Source organism: Pleurodeles waltl, chromosome 7, assembly GCF_031143425.1.
Source record: "Pleurodeles waltl isolate 20211129_DDA chromosome 7, aPleWal1.hap1.20221129, whole genome shotgun sequence".
NCBI classification, from domain to species: domain Eukaryota; kingdom Metazoa; phylum Chordata; class Amphibia; order Caudata; family Salamandridae; genus Pleurodeles; species Pleurodeles waltl.
Genome location: NC_090446.1, coordinates 194,140,730 through 194,163,717, shown reverse-complemented (window position 1 = coordinate 194,163,717; position 22,988 = coordinate 194,140,730). Strand labels below are relative to the sequence as shown.

The window sequence follows — 22,988 nt, the reverse complement described above, 5'->3', positions numbered from 1 at the left end:
CCTTTCTTTTAGTTGGTAACTGCTTTACATTTGTCCCCCCTAATAGCAGTTTTGTTACCGCCTTGGGGACCGGCCCTGTTACATGGATAATTGCACGTTTGCTGATAACTTTGGCTGCAAGTAAACTTCTTTTTACTTTTGTGTGTCTCCTTCACGCTCACGGGGGCATTTTGAATTGGCTTGCTTATGTCAACTGTTTTACTTTTTATTTCCATTGCATTGCAAAAGCTTGTTTTTAAGTTCAGTTTTAATAATTGTCCAAAATGCCTACATTTTTGCACAGACATTTCATATATTCTTGCCATGCATTTTGACATGGTTTCCTATAATTTTCCAAGATACAAAATAGTAGCAGCCTTAGCTCTGCAACCTCCCTAAACTTTCTTTTGTTTCCTAATGTGCCCCTTTCCTAGTAGATTCTCAGCCTGATGGATTGCCTACTTAAGAGGTAGAATGAAAAAATTAAAACTATGCATATTTTACATTCTTGGATTGTAGATATTTTTGCTGTCAGTTCATTGCTGTTGCATGGGGTTAAAACACCAGTTAAATACAGATATGTATCAAAACCCCGTTAACTTAGTGTGTCTAAAATTATTTTATGAGGGCATTGCCACTGGAGCACAGTGGGCATCTTGCACAGATGGGCAAGAGTGTGTGTCTTAAAAATGCAATACCTGAAATTCTTTCATGAAGGGGTATCCACCGAAGCTCCAAGAGTGCACCTGCCATGTCGGATAACGCAGAGTTGACTTGCTTCCACTGTCTGGGGGCCTGCAGCCTTGACAGGAGCAACAGCTTGGGAAGGCATTACCACAAATCTGATACACAGGGGCCCCTTTATGCCACCACACAGATTTCCTACTTAAAAGACAGGGAGATCCTGGCCCTACTGGAGTGACTGGAGTTAGTGGAAAGACACCCTCTAGGTGTCCTGCAGAGCAGACTGAGTGGCCTGGTGACCTGAGCTTGCGGTCCCTGTCAGATGCTTCAGAGGAGATAACTCAACATTCATCCAGTATCTTTCCTCCTACAAGAGGATAGGAGGAGCTCTGCTGGGGCTGACATAGTGTCACATACCTCTCCTGCACCTCTTGACCTCCTCTCTGTCTCATCGGTTTATATCCAGATCTGACGATGCCTTCTAATTACTGAATTACTGGTGCGCTTGACCTCCCCTCTTCTTAGAACTGGGCCCTAGCTGTATGGTATTGGGTTTGTCCCTGTACCGACTATCCACATTGGGGTGACTGTACTTTTTTTGGGGGTTCTTAGCTGCCGACCTCCATTCCTGAAGCACTGCCTTATAATTACAGTGGGCAAGGGAAATCCATGACATGGGAAGCTCCTCTTTGAGTCTAAGAGAACTCCTCACCACAGGGACTCCCCCACCAATATCGCTGACCCCTTACAGGCTACAAGGGGCAAATGCAGCCCCTGATTCTACAACAACTATTCTTCTTGAACTTTGCTCTGGTTTGTAATCCATAAATACCAAGATCAAATCCATAACTGCTCACCTTACAGAGCGCATGGACAGGGAAGCTGCACAGATTGATGGTGCGGAACAGTGGAAATTGGACCTTGAGAGTAGCCAGATGGGAACAGCATGTTTTGACCATCAATATGAAAAATGATGACATAGGACTCTCTTAGCGCAACAATATCTGCATTATGGGTATTGCTGAATCCACCAACACTGGTCGTATGGCACTCTATGTTGAATCCCCAGTATGTATCACATTTTGACTTCCAGAACTATTCAGGTGCATTCGTGGCGAAGAAGATGCACAGGTTGCTTGCTCCTCACCCCTTCCCTGGGGCTCTCCTGAGGCCCATTATGGGCAGGCTGGTCAGTTTTCAGGACTGTGACACTGTTCTCCAACTGGCCCAACATAAGGGCCCACTCCATTATCAGGTTTCATCGATCTTCATCTTCCCAGACTCTCAGCAGCTGTTTAGGAGCCCTGACATACATGGTTTCTTGGGTTCTTACAGAACATTGGTTTCTTGACCAAGGCATGAAATATGCAATGTTGTACTCTGCAAGGTTGAGGATGGAATTCTATGGCAAGGTCCATTTCTTTCAACAACTCCTGGGCCCTGAAATTCTGCCAGTGGGTTCCTACCAGAGGTCTGTACCAGTGAACCCAGACGGCCGGCAGGAGTCGCTCCAATCAGACGCGATCTGACACTCTTGTGGACCTTCTAGCCTCTAATATCCTCATTACGAATCAGTTTCTATTGTATCTCTACATAAGCCCATCAGGCTGAGATGAGACAATCATGATGTTCTTTCTCCCCAAACTACTTCTCTCCTCAGAACTATTGGTGCTGAATGGGGATTTGTTGGGGGCAGTATCTTATGCACACACCCCTGTTATATTATGACTTTCTTTCTTGTCTCTCCTAGGAACAATGTCACACTTCTTGGTTTGTATTCCATTTTTTACATTTGAATTCTCTACGAGAACTTCCATTTGGGGATCCAGCACTGGATGGTGGGGTTTACAGTGCAGGAGGTTTATGGGAATGGATTGTTGTATGTTTATGTGGCATTCTTGTTGGAGTTGGATCAAACTCATAGTCTGGCTTTTTGGCTGGCAACTACACACTTTCCCCTGGTCATTCAGTATCTTTGGCCCTTCCCCATGACCACCCTTAGGCACAGCTTTAAATGGCTGATATGGAATGTCCAAGGCCTCAATGATGGATGTAAAACCGCTAGGGTACTGCAGTACCTGGATCACCTTGGTGTTGATATTGCTTTCCTGCAAAAAACGCTTTCTGTGCCTAAACATCCTTAATCCTTTGCTTCCAAATGGTCCCCGGTTGCTATTTCTCCTGCTATAACTCCTATTCTAAGGTAGTATGCATCTTGATTCACTCCTATGTCCCCTTTAAGCTGTGTCAGCTACATTAAGATGATGAAGCTAGATTTCTTATCTTAGGGGCACTCTCAATGACACTCCTGTAGCGTTGGTTAATGCCTATGCACCAAATACTGACGACCCCAGTTCCTTCAGGATATATTTATTAGACTACAGAGTTTACAGCTTGTTGCAGTATATGGGTGTAGGGCAACTTTAATCTAGCATTCGATCCAACAATGAACTCTTCAGGCCTCAAAGATCCCAACATATGCATATTTTACGGATCCATGCTTGATTTTATTAATCTCTTTGGGTTCTCAGATCTGTAGCGGAAACCCCATTAGCCTGAAAAAGATTTCAGTTTTTACTCCACACCGTTGAACTCATTTTCTCGTCTTGACTATTGGCTTGCCTCCTTGGTTCTGGAAGTTAGATATTTACCATGCACACTCTCAGCCCACTCGCCGATTCTGTTTGTCTGATCACTTCACTGTTCCCAATATCACAATACATGCTGGCATTTTCCATCTTCCTCACTTGAGTACTTTCAGATCCATTTTGGGTTGGTTTCTAAATTTACCATATCTTGGGAGGCCTTTAAAGGCTATATCTTGGGTCAAGTCCTATTGAAGCAACCTAGAGTGCAGAGGGACATATGGGAGCAACTCACCTGCTTAGAGTCAGACTCGCATGCCTTTGAGGACTGACTCAATGATACTCCCCCAGGCCTCAGCTGTGAGAGCATAACCGGCTTTTGCAGCATTCTGATATTTAACCGACAGAGAAGTACACCACCTCAGAAGTACGGTTTAGCTAGGCGGGGGGAAAGGATTGATAAGACAGTGGCCTGGCTCCAAAGGCATGAAAGAACTCAATCACATGGTGACAGTCTTGAAGACTGGGGTGAAATAATATTCACTGAACATAAAATAATTATTTCTCAATTGGGACACTATCACTCCCAACTCTGTGCCACAGCAGTTGTCAGGCCCCAATCTGAACATACTACCTAAGTAAATTATGTGGCTTTAAGATGGCCACATTGACATTTTCTGGGTCAACCCATATATCTTGAAGAGGTCATAATTGGCATTGATTCTCTGTCTGGCTCAAAAGGTCAGACAAAGATGGACTTACCACAGATTTTTATAAAGCGTTTAAGCATATCCTTGCCCCTCTCCTCATCACAGCGGATGCGCTGCAAGTTGGAGAATTGCCGCCCCTTGATGCAGGAAGCACTTATTTCTCTCTCCCCTAAACCTGGGAAAGTTTGTGTTACAGGTGCCTTTTATAGGTTCTCTTTGTTAATCAATTATTATAACAGAATTCTTGCTAAAATCCATTCCAGTAGACTATCCATATTACTCGCCTCTATGCACTCTGGATTTGTCTCTCACTGATCAACTGCATTAAACCTACACACTCTATTTGCAGTGCTTAATCAGATTAAATATGAGATAAAGGCTGTTGCTTCTCTGCTCAATTCCATGGGGGCATTTGACTCCTTCGAGTGGCCTCTTCTAATACAGACTCTCTGCCATTATGGTATACCTAATAATATTTTTACTCTCATCCAACACTTATAAACTCACCTAGTTGCTTGTGTTTCTGCAAACTGCCTTACATCCGATCCGTCTACAGTGGCACATGGTATGCTGCAGGACTGACACCCTATCCCCTATGCGACTTATATTGGACTCATTCACCAGGAACAAGACAAACATATTCATAGTGGCCTTACTTTCCAGTGTGGGAGTCTCTTGTTTTCCTTGCATGCAGACAATATGCTCCTGATTTAAAAATCTGGAAACTAACCTTGTCCTGTCGATCCATGAGAAGGTCCGATTTGGCTCCTACTCCAAGATCTCTGTTAACTGGTCTAAATCGGGCCCCTTTCTCAACACCAATAATACCACACCAGTCTCCTTAGCAAGCCCTGTTAGCTTTTGTTACTGGCTCTATTAAATGTCTCGGTATTATCCTACACACGCAGCTGGAACAGATTTCCCTCTTTCTATCGTGCAGAACAGCTGTAATTAAAATAGTCATTCTCACCAAATTATTATATCTGTTTGCAAATATTCCTATACCCCTTAATAAGCAGTTTTTTAAAATTATGCTACAGTCTCTCGTAATGAAGCTGCTGTGGACAAACACACTACAGCGGATCACTTGTGACGTGTTAGTCCTACCAAACAAACATGGGGTGTTTGAGATACCAGACCCTGAAATCTGTTATTTAGTGGGGAAGTGACACTTTGCAAATTTTAGTATCACCACAATGCACGCATTACCTACCTTGTCCTAGGACAATCCCAGATGGATGGGATCCCACTGGCATATCTCCTGCTGTGTGGCCTCCGCCCAACCACGAAGGAAATTCTCACTGTTGCGTGCACCAGTTAGGACTAGAGATCACTATGTTGTAAAGCTGGTGGATCCTGCCTACACTCCCTGGCCCTTTAAACTGTTCAAATACTCAAACGTACAGTGCAGAAGACCTTGTCGAAGATAACTCTTCTGGAGATGGTCACCTATACTTCATTGGCACCTTTTTTCCTTGGACCAGTTTTGCTTTTGTGGCAATGCTAATCCTAATGATTTCTTTATATATGATCATCTTCGGAATTCAGTGAAGGGGCGCTACCAGTGTAGATCCTACAAGGTTTTCCTACAGAAAATAACAGCTGAAATAAAGACATTTTGAAAATAAATTAAAAACAGCCATGTTTCTCCACATTTTAGACTGTAACTTTTTCCTGTGGTGTCAGATTTTAGAAAGCTATATACCGTTACGTCTGCTGGAGTTTTCTGGTTGCGGGGATATATAGGGCTTGTAGGTTCATCAAGAACCTTAGGTGCCCAGAGCCAAGAAATGAGCTGCACCTTGCAATTGGTTTTCATTCTGTACCGGGTATACAGCCATTCATTTGCTGAAATATAAAGAGTGAAAAATAGGTATAAAAAAAAACCTTTGTATTTTCAAAATGGGCACAAGATAAGATGTTGTGAAGCAGTGGTTATTTGCACATCTGTGAATTCCGGGGTGCCCATACTAGCATGTGAATTACAGGGCATTTCTCAAATAGACATCTTTTTTTACACATTCTCTACATTTTTTCCTTCCAAATGTAAGACAAAGACAAGGGGCAATAACACTTTTTTTGCTATGCTGTGTTGCCCCAAGTCTCCTGATAAAAATGGTACCTGACTTGCGTGGGTAGGCCTAATGCTCGGGACAGGAAACGCAACATGGGCACATCACATTCTTATATTGAAATCTGATGTGTTTTTTGCAAAGTCCCTAGCTGTAGATTTTGGCCTCTAGCTCAGCCAGCACCTAGGGAAACCTACCAAACCTGTGCCTTTTTTAAAACTAGACACCTCGGGGAATCCAAGATGGGGTGACTTGTGGGGCTCTCACCAAGTTCTGTTATCCAGAATCCTGTGCAGACCTCAAAAGTTGGCTAAAAACAAAACACCTTTTCCTCACATTTTGGTGACAGAAAGTTCTGGAATCTGAGAGGAGCCACAAATTTCCTTCCACCCAGTGTTACCCCAAGTCTCCCGATAAAAATGGCACCTCACTTGTGTGGCTAGGCCTAGTGCCCTCGACAGGAAATGCCCCAAAGCACAACCTGGCCAATCACATTTTTGCAAAGAAATCAGAGCTGTTTTTTGCACAGTGCCTAGCTGTGGATTTTGGCCTCTAGCTCAGCCGGCACCTAGGGAAACATACCAAACCTGTTAATTTTTTTAAAAAGTAGACACCTAGGGGAATCCAAAATGGGGTGACTTGTAGGGCTCTCACTAGGTTCTGTTACCCAGAATCCTGTGCAAACCTCCAAAATTTGGCTAAAAAACACTTTTTCCTCACATTTCGGCGACAGAAAGTTCTGGAATCTGAGAGGAGCCAAAAATGTCCTTACAGCCAGCGTTCCCCCAAGTCTCCCAATAAAAATGGTACCTCACTTGTGTGGGTAGGCCTAGTGCCTGCGAGAGGAAATGCCCCAAAACACTATGTGGACACATCAAAACTATCAAATACACAACTGTTTTGTGTGGGGGGTGGGGGGAGAACGGGGGGCACCTGTGTTTTTGGTCCTGGGCTCAGCAGCCATATAGGGAAACCTACCAAACCAAAAGATTTCTGAAAACTAGACACCGAGGGAGTCCAGGGAGATGTGACTTGGGTTGATTTCCCCCGTGTTTTCTCACCCAGAATCCTTTGCAAACCTCAATATTTGGCTGAAAAAAACACTTTTTCCTCACATTTCGGTGACAGAAAGTTCTGGAACCTGAGAGGAGCCACAAATTTCCTTCCACCCAGCGTTCCCTCAAGTCTCCCAATAAAAATGATACCTCACTTGTGTGGGTGGCCCAGGTGCCTGCAACATAAAAAGGTCAAACAACTGTAGAGATTGAGGGGATAGCACAATGAGTTGATAAGCACATATTTTTATTTTATACATCTTTAGGCTGACTCTGCTTTGAGGACCCACACAAGTGAGATATAATTTTACTTGAGTGACTGAGGGGAAGGCTGGGTGGTAGGACATTTGTGCCGGAGCAGTGATCCTACAAAGAAAAGTAAAATATGCGTTTTTTAAATACATTTTGAGCTTTGCAGAGGAGTCTGGGTGAGAAAATGTTGGGGGATACAGGCAAGCCATACCTCCCTGGACTCCTTGGGGTTTCTAGTTTAAAAAAATATCTGGGTTTGGTAGGTTTCCCTAGATGAAGGCCACCACCCGGGACCAAAACAAAGGTGCCCCCCCCAAACACAGGTAGTTTTGCAATAGATCATTTTGATGTGTCCACGTACTTATGTGATGTTCCAAACACTAAAATTGTGAAAAGAAATGCACTTAGGTTATGTTAAAAAGACCCCTCCCCCACCAACCAAGTTGGTGGCATGCTTCATCATTGGGGTCCCACCCGAGACTCCTAGCGTGTCATGGGTGTGCTGCGACGCCTGATTACAGTGGAGCAGGTTTTGTGATTTTTACCACACATTCTGGTTGGATTTGGCACGAGGGTGAGTGATGGTTCAGTAGATCAAATTTTATTTACAAGAGATTTCACAAAAGTGTAATGCACTGTTAATAACTGAAAGGCCAAAAAACTGAACCAATGACTCACAGCTCGTGAGTCGTGAGCTGTAAAGCTGCGTCAAGGCACCAAATGTTTTACAGTCCATTCACACACCTTTCATACATGATATGCACAAGACCATTCACGCCGCCAGCCGCGGGCCCAGCACATTACAACACTCCCATCAACAGACAGCGCCATTCAAGGGCCCATCACTTTCATACGCCACATGCCTGATACAGCAATCACACCAGCTAATGGGAGTGTGTGGACTGGCGTTTGGAAGGCTCTGCCAGCCAAGCGCCACTCCATGCACACAGCTAGCCAAGCGCCACTCCACGCACACCGCCAGCCAAGCGCCACTCCACGCACACCGCCAGCCAAGTGCCACCCCACGCACACCGCTAGCCAAGTGCCACCCCACGCACACCGCTAGCCAAGTGCCACCCCACGCACACCGCTAGCCAAGTGCAACCCCACGCACACCGCCAGCCAAGTGCCACCCTACGCACACTGCCAGCCAAGTGCCACCCCACGCACACCGCCAGCCAAGTGCCACCCCACGCACACCACCAGCCAAGTGCCAGTCCATGCACACCCCATCACTTTTTTTTGTTTTTAAACAACAAAGAAACCACTAATTATAAATAAGTACAAAATTACAAACACAAAAGCTCTAACTGAATACATGACATTAATGCCAACCGTCAAACTGAACATATGAAAATATAAAACAGCAATTTACGCTCACGGTATTTCCCAATAGTTTGTCTGTGTGTGGTAGCTCCTGAAACAGCCACCCACACACAGCCCAGGCTTTGAATGACAATCAGGGCAGTACATCCTAGTCTCCTTCCTGATACCTCTTCGAGCGCAGACTCTACATCACTTAGCAGAAAAGTCTTTTTTGGCCGTGGGAGGAATGTGCTCAGCAAAGTGACGATCTTTCAATCTAGCCACATCCTCCACCACTGCTTCTCTAGGAACTCTTGCCTGTTCCAGCACAACAAGGCTCGCTATGCTAGACTCCTGAAATTTCACAAATGTCATCCTTGACTCTGGAGAACTATCCTTGAACACAACAAAAGCATTAAAAGTTGCCAAGTGGAACAGGTGAACCGCTAATTTCTTATACCAAACATAAGCCTTACGAGCAGCAGTGTAAGGTTCCAACCACTGATCTGCTCTATCAACACCACCCATGTGCTTATTGTAGTCTAAAATGAACACAGGTTTGCGCACTTCAGCAACTTGACTCTAAACAGCCACAGGTGAAGTACTCTCATCATGGATGGTAGTAAGCATGTACTCATCCCTCCTGTCTACAAATTTCAGAGCTAGCAGCTCATAAGTCCGCAAGGCATTGCACTGTCCCTTCTCAAGTTATTTTTACAGACAAGCTCTCTTGGATAGCCTTTCCGATTAGAGTGGATTGTGCCACAAGCGACAGTGTCCACTCTGAACAATTCCTTGAATAAATGAACTCCAGTGTAGAAGTTATATAAATGGTGACCTTTGTTAAACAGTCGTCTACCAAGTTCCCACACAATTTCTCACTAACTCCAAAAGTGAACGGACAACCGGGGGGGGGGGTCAATACTGGAATCCCTACCAGTGTAGACCCCGAAATTATAAACATATCCTGTACTAATTTCAGACAGCATATACAATTTAATTCCATGCCATGCCCTCTTGCTAGGAATGTACTGCCTAAAAACCAAACGTCCCTTGAACAGGACCAAAGACTCATCTACAGATATTTTTTACCTGGAACATAGATCTCTGATAACCGATCTACCAAATGATCAAGGACAGGTCTAATCTTAAAAAGACGGTCAGAATCAGGGTGATCTTATGGCAAGGCTAAAGCATTATGTACAAAATGCAGCATCTGAAGAAGAAGCTCAAACCGGTTACAACTCATGATTGCAGGAAATATAGCAGTTGCCATCAAGGGACTAGTAGACCAATATGAAGACAGTGATGGCTTCCTTATCAGCCCCATCAAAAAAAGTTAAATCAAGAACTTTTTCAAATCTTCCAGATTTGTGGGAATCCACCAGCTAGCTCTAGAGTGTGGCCTAAGTCTGGCAGCATTGTCCCTCAAATACTGCTCTGCATACAAATTAGTCTGCTCAACAATCTCTTCCCAAAAATACATCGTCCATAAACAACTCAAAGAAGTTGACAGGCAAAATGTTGTCTGTATTTACTCTACACCCTGGGAAACCAGTAAAGGCAGGCAACAGTGGCTGCTCCATTTTTGGTGCAACACAGGTGTCAAGTTTTCCAATGGGAAGCCTTTCAGCCACTGGCTGCTGCACCATTGGCACATCAGTGTCCTCCTCTAAAACAGGCACTTCTTCAGCACTGAGAGTGGCTTCATCATTAGATGATCCCTCTCTGACAGGAAATGTACTTCCAGAATCTTGCACTTCCTTCTCTGCCTCAGATGCAGAATCAGTCCCATGATCATGGTCAGAAGACAACTCAAAAAGCACACCAACAACCTGCTGAGCGGTCATACTACGGCTAGCCATGATCCTGTAAAAAGTAACTGGACAAATGCACCACCAACAACCAGCACTGTGTAAGATAAGTAATAAACAAAGTGTAGCTTCATCACTAAGAGTTATAAACTCAAAAACTATACTGCTCGCTTGACTCACCAGCAACTACTCTGCACAGCCACAGCAATCACCAGTGATATCCCACTAAAAAAGAAAAAAGAAAAGCAAATTAGACATAAGACAACACAAATATCATTGTGCATAAATCTAAGGACAATTCCGCACACAAGCCTGCATTTAGTACACCACCTACAAACATGTCATTCATGCATGACAACAATACTCCTTTGGAGTAAATTTATTTACTTACCTAAAACATGCAACACGCAAACTGCAGCAGAACCACTGCCAAAACCGCAACAAGCCACAGCAAAGGAAGCAAACGTTTTGCAGTAAAACAAAAAGGAGAAATAAACTGTTATAATCGCAAATACTTTGCCAGTTGACAAACACCCCGCTACCAAACATTTATAAATTTTCCCTGGTGTCTAGTGTTCTCTGCCCCCCCCCCCCTCCCCTTCGGGGCAGATGGGCCTAAAAAAATAGGCCAATCTGCCCCAAAGGGTGGCAGAAATGGCACAGAATATATTGCCCCTTTTGGGGGGCGACCCTTTCCAAAGGGGCCACCCCAACACACACACACACACATGATCCCTGGCGCTAAGTGGATTCTGCCCCCCTTGGGCCTAAAAAATAGGCTGTTCTGCCCCTAAAGGGGGGAGGGGGCAGAACTACCCAACAGTGCTGTGTCCCCTTTGGCGGGCGACCCTTGCCACGGGGTGTACCCTCAACACAAAAAACAAAAGAAAGAAAAAAATAAAATCCCTGGCGTCTTTATGGCTTCTGCTTTCCCTGGGGGCATAAGGGCCTAAATGAAATAGGCCAGTCTGCCCCCAAGGGGGGCAGAAATTGCATAGATTATATTGCCCCCTTTGGGGGGGGGACCCTTGCCCAAGGGGCCACCCCCCCCACACACAAAGCATAAACACACACACACATCATCCCTAGCGCTAAGTGGATTCTGCCCCCCCTTGGAGGCAGATGGGCCTAAAAAAAAAAAAAAAAAAAGGGCCGATCTGCCCCCACGGGGACAGAACTGCCCAATAGTGCTTTTTGCCCCTTAGGGGCAACCCTTGCCCAAAGGGCCGCCCCCCAACACAAAAAAAGACACAAAAACAATCCCTGGTTTCTAGTGGCTTCTGCCCCCCAGAAACGGCATACAAATATATTGCCCAAGGGGTCGCTTCCCCACACTGTATACACACACACACATATATATACTCACACACACACAAATTTCCTGGTGTTTAGTGGGCATTCTGCGATCGGGCAGCAGGAATGCTGAAAGAGACATCGAGGGAAAGGAAAACCCATTCCTTTCCCCCAATGCCACTTTTTTTGCAACCCCTCCCTGTATTTCTACGCAAGCAAACCACAGGTTGGGAACCACTGGCCTAAGGTGATGATCTTCTTAAGTTTAATAAGTACCTATTGGTGTTACATTTAATTATTTCCCTATTGGGTGATTGAAGACCGTACACAAATACATTAATTAAGATATAAGTTTAAAATAAATCTTTCAACAGGTGTTTAGCTTCTCAACCACTGTGTTTACTATCAAGTATTTTAGCGGGTTGCTGGCACTCAGGACTTTGCTAATGATGCCAAGTATGGCATCCATATCAGAGAACTAGATGTTATCCCATTATCGCACCCAAGTAACTGTGGTTAGTGCAGCTTTCTGCTCAGATTAGACCAGCTGTACTCATTACTTTTTGTTGCTGATTGATACAAAGTGAATCTGTCAGGAATCAAATGTGTGTTACTGAACTCAGAAAAAAATGGGAGCACAAGGAATCCACTTCCTGAGTTATGCATTGACCACCCAAAGTACTCTATGTAAGAGAAGCAAACAACTCATCACTTAGGGTTGTTCCACAAAGTGAAAAATGGTGCAATGCACATGAAGATGAGGTCACAATAAAACAAATAACCAATATGTATTAACTCAAGAAAAGAGCTTATAGAATATTCTGTACACAGTCAGTAGGGCAAAAAGTAAACTAACTATTTTGCCAATAGGCAGTACATACACATCAAGCTCATAGAAAATCTAGTGTTGATGTCCTGACCCATATGTGTACCAATTTTTGGATCCTGGTTGGGCTATCGAGACGAAGGTCCCACAAGTACTTCTGCCCTCCATGTATTGGTGTTGAAGGAGTACCCCTCCCAACGCCCCCCCCCCCCCCCTTTGTCCGGATGAAGAGCAACTTCCCAAAAATTATTTCTTTGAATTAGTACATGTTGTTTATGTGTTGCATAGTGACTTCACTTTCACAAGCATTGCACCATTTTGTTAATTGTGGAACCCCGTATGTCATGTATTGTTTGGTTTACATTGCTTGATACAGTTTGATTCTCTTACATAGAGTGTTGTGGATTGTCAATGCATAAAGTGTGAGGGGGATTCCTTGCGCTCTCCCTTTTTCTGAGTTAATAGACACAAATTTGTTAACCAACAGAATCACTTTGGAAATTGATATGGAGTAGACCCATATTCTGAGGGTTAGTGGGGTTACACCTTGTAATTCAATTTTTTGCATGATAAACAGTTAGCACTCCACTTTTTATGAGCAGTTATATTGCTGTTGATTTGAAAGTCAGGGCAGTCACTGCTGAAGCATGTCCTGGGCACAGTCTCCTGGTGTTATCTGAGAGGTAGCTAGAAGAAGGACACTAGGGCTTGAGGTCTATACAGCATGGATTTTTACTGTTTTAAAAAACGCCATTCATTCAAATGTCCCAAACGGCTAACTTGAATTGTATAAAAAGTAAGACTGCGAGGGCTTAGCCTGAGCAGCTAAGATGGCGAGCACTGTTTATAGCTCTTGCGCAAATCCCGAGGAATCCTCTTGCTGGATCGTTTAAAACTGAGCCTCTATCAACCTACACAACATCTCCGGTGCCTGTAGATATTGGCTGACAAAATCCAGTTTGAAAGATGTTGTAGGACCTCCGAGTACATTGTGAGACCTGCACGGAGTGACCTAGTCAAAATGGAAAGTTAGCGGCTGTCAGTGGCCCCCGTTGGTGACCTGGCCAAGCTCGGTTGACGATCTGCACTGGAGGACTCCTGAGGCCCCAGCTGGGTGCTGAACAGCTGTTGACTGCTCTGGATGAGTTTGGGCAGTGGGTTCGGGGAGGGAGGTCAGGAGGCCTGTCTCAAGAAGCCCTCTTGGGGACCTGTGAATTCCTCCATGCGGCCAGCCCCGCAGGAATAAGGTAGTGCGCAGAAGCTTTGGGTTGCCTCAGTAGAGGTGAGTGAGGTTCGGATGAGGACATGTGACTCCTGGCCTGGCTCAGCAGGTGAGACAACTAGGCGCCCAGAGCCTCGGGTGTTACACTCAATGAAATTATCATGAACCAATTATTTGAAAGTTTACTAGTGATCACAGCACCTATCTCAAATAGGCAACATCAATAGAAGACAGTTTTTCTGTATTTAGCTTAGAACCTCCCATTGTATACATTACTTAAGCAAGATGGAAACCCAACACCCATTTTATCTCGAACAGAAGGAAATCTGTGCACATCTTGGATTCTGCTGATTTGAAACAAATCGTTGCATGCCCAACTCAGGGTTCAGTCATAGCTGTTTCCTGCATGGAGGCAGGATTTGTGGATTTTTAGACTTAGAAATTAATTTCTTAATTGCTGAACATCCAGAGGCCTGGCAGGTTTTAATCCATCAGAGCAGCTTTGACAACAAGGATATTTACAGGCTATAGAGATAGGACAGGGATATACACAGGCTACAGAGAAAGGGCAGGGTTATTGAGAATGTGGTGGGCCCTTCCAGACAGATATTCACACATACTCGTTTAAACAAAAGTTTTTTTGTCTTTTTTTCTTTTTTGGTCCTCATTCCCAGGCCAGTAACTTTGCCCTCTGTTGGTCAGGCAAAGGACAGCATCGGCCCTCACTGGCGTATCCGATTGCTCAATGTTGTTCACTCTGTACCTATGCTTCTCCCAGCCAATTAGCAGGATAATCATCGGACCATAATGGCTCTATTGTACCATTTCATGTATGGAAACCATCTGCTCTCAGCGCTTCGCCTATTGCAGGCAACACCCAGTTGGCAGTGAAGACTGGCAGCCCTACCCAGTCTCGTGGAGAGAAGGATTCTGTGATACCCAGTTCTTACAAATTTCTCTTCTTGCTAACAGAATTAGGGTAAACAACAGCCCATTTGCCACTTGTTAAGGCCTCAATATTGTATCTCAATCCCACAAAGTATTGGAGAGTGACTTATCTTGTCTTCCACACCCAGTATTTCATTTAACGTGTGACTGACCTTGCTCCAGAAGACGACCAGTGCTTGACATTTCACAAACGTATGTTTATTGTCTGCATTTTCGACATCACACTTCTTGCACCTAGATGTTCTTAGTGAAAGTTTGGCCATCTTTATTAGAGTCCAATAGGCCCTGTGGAGCGTAAGCATGTAGTTTTGTTTTAATGAGGCCAGTTTCACTGTTTTACAAAGTAACACAAAAGATACTTGCCACAGCTCATGGGATACTAATCCTGGAAGGTATTTCCTCCAGATCCAACGGGGTTCCAACCTTTCAAGTCTTCTGCAGCAACCATGCCCCAGTATCATAGTGATACTTCTTTGTTTATGATTTGAGGCTCCCCCAACAGGGCTTTGTGTTCCCATAAGCTCTCCCTTGTTAAGCCCTGTGTGGACCACCTTAAACATAAATGCAAATATTTAAACTTTGCCACTGCCTGCTCCAATAAATTCTGCTATGTAGCCCTTGTTCCCCCAACTCTAAAGTCATTCCAGTTCTTTAAACCTACCTCCTGCAATGGTTGGCTAAGAGTATCTGTTAACCAGTCTGGTGTGCCAGGAGAATTCCAAATGGGAGCAGAGTCTGAGTTGTAATATACTCCCATCAACTTCCTTATAGTGATCCAAATCCTAAGTATGGACAATAGCACCTTCAACCGAACCTGTTTGAAGAACTTAGAGTCGCCAAACAGATACAAAAGGTTATCCTGACCAGAAGCTGGAAGTATTGCGGAGTGCAACAGACCCAAGGAGCTAGTATCTGGAATCCTTGTTAAGAAGCGGAAATTTTTAAACTGAAATGCATAACAGTAGTTTCGAAAGTCTGGCAAAGCTAACCCCCCCTGCTTTAACTGCTTCCTTAGCTTCTTCCAGGCAATCCTTGCCTTTTAAAATTCCCATATAAAACTTGATATCTTGCCTTGCAGCTTCCCTATCTGTTGTTCCGGAAATTGTAATGGTATGGTATTAAAGAAGAAAGTCACCTTCTGAAGAATCATTTTTTGATGAGATTTACTCTCCCGTATATATCTAGCGGTAGGTTTTTCCGCCTTGGTTATACCCTGGAAGCACCTCTGTGTTATGTGTAATCTGTACCCCCAGGTATATGATCAGACTTTTCGATGCAACGCTCTGACTCGCAGCTGCCCATGCCATCACCTCTGTCTTATCTTTATTGATTAAATATCCTGATAGCTTCCCAAAACTTTCAGCATGTTGCACTGATCTAGCTACTGAAATATCTGGGTTTGCGGTGTAAAGAATCAGATCAGCAGCATATACAGTGACTTCAATCAAAAACTCAAGATCCCTGAATGGGAGTATGGATCTATCTAGTCTGATTGCTTGTGCAAATGGCTTGATATATGAGTTGAAAAGTAGTGGTGAAAGCGGGCACCCCTGTCTGGTTCCCTTCATCAGGGGAAAAGAAGACATAAGTTCCCCATTGACCAACACTCTAGCTGTTGGCCCCTTATATAACATCTGGATGGTCTTGATCACGTTAGAAGTTAACCCAAAAGCCTCTAGCACCTCCCATAGATACGTCCAATTTACACGATCAAATGCTTTTGCTGCATCAACCGTAACTACAGCCAGGGGGAATTAAATGTTTCCGCTAAATCCTATTGGTAAATGTGTTAACTTGTAAAGATATATACCCGGGATAAACCCTTCTGATCAGAGCTGACTAGTGCATGAAAAACCTTGGATATTCTGTGAGGCACAACTCCAGCAAAAACCTTTATAGTCACAATTCAACAATGATATAGGCCTATAAGACTTAGCCTTTATAGGCTCTTTACCAGGCTTCCTTATCAGAACCACTGTTGCCTTGTACCAGGAGGAGGGAACCTCCATGGTATCTATATCAATCTGATTAAACAAAGATTTTCAAATAGGAATCAGGCTTTCACTGAGGCTTTTATACAATTCTGTGGGGATCCCTTCGGGATCTGCTGCTTTACCCTTCTTCATCCCTGCCACTTGAAGCCTGATTTCAACCTCACTTATTTCTGCCTGCAAATACTCTTTGTTCCTGGAGTTGCCTAAGCAGCTCTTTACTTGCCTGCCAGCCTTTAATCTTTTTGGGGGAAGGATCTGGATCTTCTTGATATACCAGGATCAACGTTCTTAACAGCTCTGCTCTAACATCTTGCTCAGCCTTCAATTCTCTTCATTTATCTGGGTCAATCAAAACATCTATCAGAGTCCTGACTAACTCTTTCCTCGTTTTCCATGCCAGAAGTGCACTACTCTTTTCCCCATATTCAAAATTTTGTAAACTACTCACACTCCATCTATCTTGTATCCTTTGCTCAAGGATAGTCTTAAACTCATCTTGAAGCTTTTCCAACTCAACTCTAAGTTTAGTGTTGTGTTCAGAGGGGCACTGAGCTGGGCCGTGAATTTCTCTTTGCTTCTGATCAATTTTAACCTCCACCTCTCTCGGATGCTTTTGAAGCCTGAGTATTATACATAGGCCGCCTAAATTATACACCCCGTCAGAAAGGCCTGGTAAGTATCCCAGACTATCTGTTCTCTGGACGACCCGCTATTCTTCAAAAAGAAAATCGTAAATTCCTGAACTAATCCAGAGATTCTATCATCTTGCAGTAGGGTTCTATCCAAAGTCCAATTCCCCCTGGGCTTCATCACAGGAAACTCACTCTCCAGACGTACTTCCGTATGGTCAGAAATCATGGTCAGAGCATGCTTTATCAGTTTAACATACCGGGAGAGGGCCCTATCCACAAGAAAGTAATCTATTCTGAAATTAAGACTATATTTTTCACTATAGAATGTTTAGCCTCTAGAGTTATATGCCTGCTCCCGCTATACATCTGGGAGTCCAAGGCCCAACTTAAGATGTTTAAGTTTTACCTTCATCTTATGCATGCTTATATACTTAGCTCTGCATGTTCTATCAAGCTCTTCATCTAAAACCACATTGAAATCCCCCTCTACCAAATATGGGGAAGGTGATTGAATCAGATTATGTTCTACTACATTCAAACAACTGGGATTGTCACAATTGGGTCCATAATACCATAGTACAAATACCAGGACCAGATATATCCCTATAATATAATGTTTCCCATGCATTTGTACAAAGGTCAATGTAATCAGCCAGATTTTCCTCCATCGGAAAGTCAGCGTCTTCAAACTTTTTCATTTTGTTATGTTACTTGCTTTAAGAGCATGCAAATACTTAGAGGTGGCCAAATGCTAGACCAGCTATCTATCCAATTGAACTAAAAAAGTGTGAATCTCAGACGTTTCCCTAAAGATCATGTAATTGCTGAACAATCTGAGGCTCGGAGGGAGTCCATTCTACCTGTGAGTCGCCAAATAAGAAACTAACCAACCACCCAATCAAATGTTCGTGATTTTAAGAGGGGATAGTAAACACCCCTTAAAAATCCAAGATCCCTTACAGGAACATGTTTGGAAACCAAATCATTGAAAAAAACTGGCACGGGGGCATAAGTTATTTTATGGAATATGCATAATGTCTTGAAAATAATTCTCTTATTGAGGAACAGGCAGTACTGCTGGATGAGCTGGTGGCTTAGAGAACCATTCCGAGACAGGATAACCATGCATCTCACAGACGTAATTAACTCGCTTCCAGCTGCATTGGCTCACCTCCAAAAAGAGAAATACTTTCAAGAAGTTGTCATATATCATGAAATACTTATCCACTATCAGAAAGGCTTACTCTTGATGAATGTTTGGATGCCAGGAAACGCATGATCTTCCACGACAGTTCATGTCCTGGATGTTTGCAAACCAAATATAATTAGTTTTCCAGCTCGCTACTGCAATTTTTGTAAGGTTATTCTTTTTTATTTGATTGTGTATTCCAAAATATGATCTAAGAAAAACATGGCTTTGTTAACTGAATGTTAATGTATACATTTTAGCCTGAACGAAGTGGCGCAATACAAGGTAGCTAGTTCCCTTTACTAAATGTTGAAGGGAGCCTTTGAGACATACAGTATAAATGTCAGCACTTAGCACTCAATTAGGCCACTTAAGAGATCTATCTGTTTATTAACGTATTAATTATATTTGTGTAGGAAAGATCTTGCCACATGGACAGCAACAAGCTTCATATGTAACAAGGAAATACCACGAACTAGAGTCACATTTGGCTGAATAACGAGAGAGACAAGGTGTAGCAGAATTAGGGCCTGGTTTAAACTTTGCCAACTTGGTCACAGGCAGCACAGACCCAAGTTTAATTAGTGCACCCCGTCATTCCGCTGCGTCTACTGAAGGGGTGCAGAGGTCCGCCTTACTCCTGGGTTTAGAAAATCATTGAAAAATGGCACTAAACCAAGCGACCTGTCTCGTTGCACATCTATGCAGCATATAAATTGCCCTTTGCTGGAAAGTATGCTTGTCCATAAAATAAATGTTATTTCTGAGAAAATACTTCTAAAACGAATTTATTCATGTCAGGATACCATGTATTTTTTAAGTGTTTCTCTTTAGCATATTTTATTTTGGACCTTTTGACCTTCTGGCAAACACCTTTACATGTTTATTTGTTCATCAATACAGTTTTTAAGATTTTTTTTCTTCATAACTCATAAGAGAATCTTTAAAATTGTATATTGCTTTATATATCATTTAGACAGTGTTCAACGTAAAGCACACGAGCGACATTTCCTGTTTACATTTGGCACTTTGGGTTACATTTGATGTTGAGAATTACTAGAAATAACGTTATCGGTGTTGTATGATGTGTATCAGTGATGATTTTTTTTTTTTTTTTTTGCATTAGTGTTCGACTGTCTGATGGCTGAAGGAAATGGTGTGCTGGGAAGAGAGACCTTAGAAGAAACGGAGTCAGAAAATAAAGTGGTATCAAAACACCAAAGTTATGTGTGTTCATTGGCTCCAGAACTTGTTGCAAAGGCACGCGAAGAACTGCAAGAAAAACCAGAATGGAGGTTACGTGATGCCCAGGCCCTCAGGGACATGATCCGGAAAGATTATCCAAATCTGCCAACGTGTGTGGATGATGCTTTTCTTTTGAGATTTCTTCGAGCCAGGAAGTTTGACTATGATAAGGCACTGCAGCTCCTGGTAAACTATCACGGGTGTCGAAGGAGCTGGCCTGAAGTTTTCAACAATTTGAAACCATCTGCAATCCAAGCTGTTCTAGACTCCGGATTTGTAACCGTTCTGCCGCTATCGGACACCAAGGGACAGCAGATTGTCTGCATCCGTCCAGGTAAACTTAGACCTTTGAAAAGGAGTAGGGGTTGATAAAGAAATATATTTGTTGATTCCTACATAAATGTTTGTTCCTTTTTTCAGACCCATATTTTACAAGAAAACGTGAAGTGCACAGCCCTCAGATGTAGGCTACATATAAACGCTTTTGGTGATGTAATGACCATCGGTGGCCACTAAATCCCACCGCAGCCACATAAACTAATAGTACTCTCTGATTACCTGGAATAATTTAAATATGTTTTTACTTCACTGTTCCGGGAAGACTTGCTTACTACTTCAAAAATGCACAAAGCTGATGAGGTCTAGAAGCTGCCTGCTGAATCTGAGTCTGATCTTCCTCCTTGCACCTTAAAGGGTGGATAAATGTGTCCATTAAAATATTCTCTTGTCTTTAAAAATGTTTTATGAAATCACTTGCCACTCTTAGTAGTCTGTTTGTCAGTGGCTCATAATGTGATACAAAATGATGGCAACGTTTACAGCTTAATGTTAGGCAATACATTTGGTACTTGCTCTATTCAGAGACTATACCTGCATTACTCACGATTGTCATGCTTCCTAGGACCTCATTAATGCTATAATAACACAGCAAACGGCCATGCCACTGTTTCTTTTAAGGATGTAACAGTTATTTAATAAATCACTTATACTGTTAAAATTCTGCTGGTTAAACAAGAGATTATTCATCATATCCCTCTTGAATTAGTCAGTTTAACCAATAAAGCTCGTAGACATGCTTTCTTTTTTTTTGCTTAATCTATGATCACGGTTTGACATTCCAACAACTCTGTAGAAGCCTTATAGACCTCTCTTGCTTAGAGGGAATTCCCTACTACGTCACCTGTAGCCAGAAAACTTCCCTGGTGGATAACATTTTTTTTAAAACATCTCCTTATTGATGGGTGGTCCCAACAACTCCACTTTCTAAAATGTAAATATAATAAAATGAACTGTGTTTTCTGGTCTTTAAAATTTAAAATCTAGAAAAAGGCATGTTTTGACAATCCCACCAATGTACTGAGGGTTTTTCTTTTTAAGTCGACACCCTCTTTATGGGAATTGTATTTGCTCTAAGTAATTGCGACTGTTCTGTGGACTATCTTCTACACTAAAAATAATCATAGAGGCTTATCTTTTAGACTAATTACTTAACCGTTTCTTTTTTGTCCAACTACTCTTTATTGTGAAAAGAAAGGGGGGGGGGGTTAGGTTGTACAATGGATTTAATGGCTTTGGTTTTAAATAGCATTTTTAGTACACATGAGCCATAGTACAGCAATATGAAATATCATTTTTAATGTCAAATCAAGCTGCACTGTCCAAGAAATCACATTCTGGATCACTTTCATCTAATGGATTTGTCTTATTGCAGTAGCACTCATTGCTCCTAGTTTTAATATGGGTACCCTTGGAATATCGCAAATATGTTTTTACTTATTTATGTGCCTCTCTAGCAGCGCAGGTTGGAGCTAAATTTAAATAATACTGTGCTTAATTTCATGTAGGTGGTGATTCTTCTGCAACACGATTTAGAGTCATTCTTCATTGTTCCCTCCACAGGTCCCTATTAATCTTTCTGTGTTTACCTTTCTTTACTACCTATAAGCTCAAACACCCAAACTAAGTATTACAGTTCCACTTATTTCTCTACGAAGATCAATGTTCTCCAAATTCACATAGGCCTGATGATGATGACTTTCTAAATAGTCTTACCAGGTCAAAACACCATCTACCCCCATACAATGAGATCTGGGGATGCTAACATAATATTATGTACTGTACTGTTCATTTAGAAATTTCAGTGGGCATTTTTCGCTGTTGGTTCTTGATTGATTTTAATTCTTGTGTACAAACACTTTTCACTTCTGCACACTTTCAATGTGTGATTGCTTACAAGCAATTTGTTAGGCAATGTTACACAAGATGTACAACATGTACTGCTGTTAAGAATAAAATTATTCTAGCTACACAATAGGGGCAACTTATTAGTCTGTTTTACAATGAGGTGATATTTTGGTAATACTTTTCACTCACAAGGAAGAAACGAACTCATAGGAATCCATCTTGAGACTCTCTTGTTTATGCAAATGGTCTCTAACAGATCGCAGCAGCAATACAGCCTCAGGCCATTAATGACTAGAAGTCTGCGAGAAGAAAAGAAGAGTAAAAAAAGGCTCAATTTAAATCAAAGTCGAAACCATTCATTATATTCATTCAAGCACTTCTCCACTGAGTTAAGGGTGTACTTAGACTTACAAGAAAGGACCTTGTCAAACTGATTTGCCTCTTTGCTGGTTTTGAGCATATATGAGTGCTCGTGAAATTTTTACAAGTCAACTCATTGTGTATTTTTGACATTACAATAGATTTTTGCTTGGTGTGGGAATATTATCCTTCTAGTTCTTCGGCTCTTTTCCCAACAAACTATAATTGGCAGTGACATTTTATACAGTGTATTATGGTTTGGGATTTGCAGTTAGTATGTTGGCATAATATCCATTGTCCGTAATGGTTTTGAATCTTTTCAAAATTACCATATTTTTGCACTTCTTGCTTCGAGTGCACTCTAATAGCTTTTAAATCTCAATTTAAGTCTCAATGAATGTACTTAAGTTAGTAGCTTTATAATCTACCTTATGGAGATGCACCAAATGTGTGTGTGCATCTTTAGATTTCTTGACCACACCTGGAGGATTCTGTATTGGAAAAGACTGCTGTATGTCTGGCAGATGCAAATTTGTTTCTTTTTTTGGTTGCTTAATGTGTGCACGGTGCTGACACAAACCTAAGTTGGGATCTGTCTTTTTTGATTGTCGGGTAGCCTCTTCAAGGTTCAGAGGAAGC

At 42.5% G+C, this 22,988-nt stretch overlaps 1 protein-coding gene across 1 annotated transcript in view; it reads left to right on the top strand.

The window, feature by feature from the left end:
- TTPAL (alpha tocopherol transfer protein like) overlaps positions 1–22,988 on the top strand; it is a 49,005-nt gene that overhangs the window by 4,974 nt on the left and 21,043 nt on the right. Inside the window, exon 2 of the mRNA XM_069243560.1 lies at positions 19,687–20,139. Within this exon, the coding sequence (XP_069099661.1) occupies positions 19,701–20,139 (439 nt within the window). The 5' untranslated portion in view covers positions 19,687–19,700. The remainder of the gene's footprint in view (positions 1–19,686; positions 20,140–22,988) is intronic.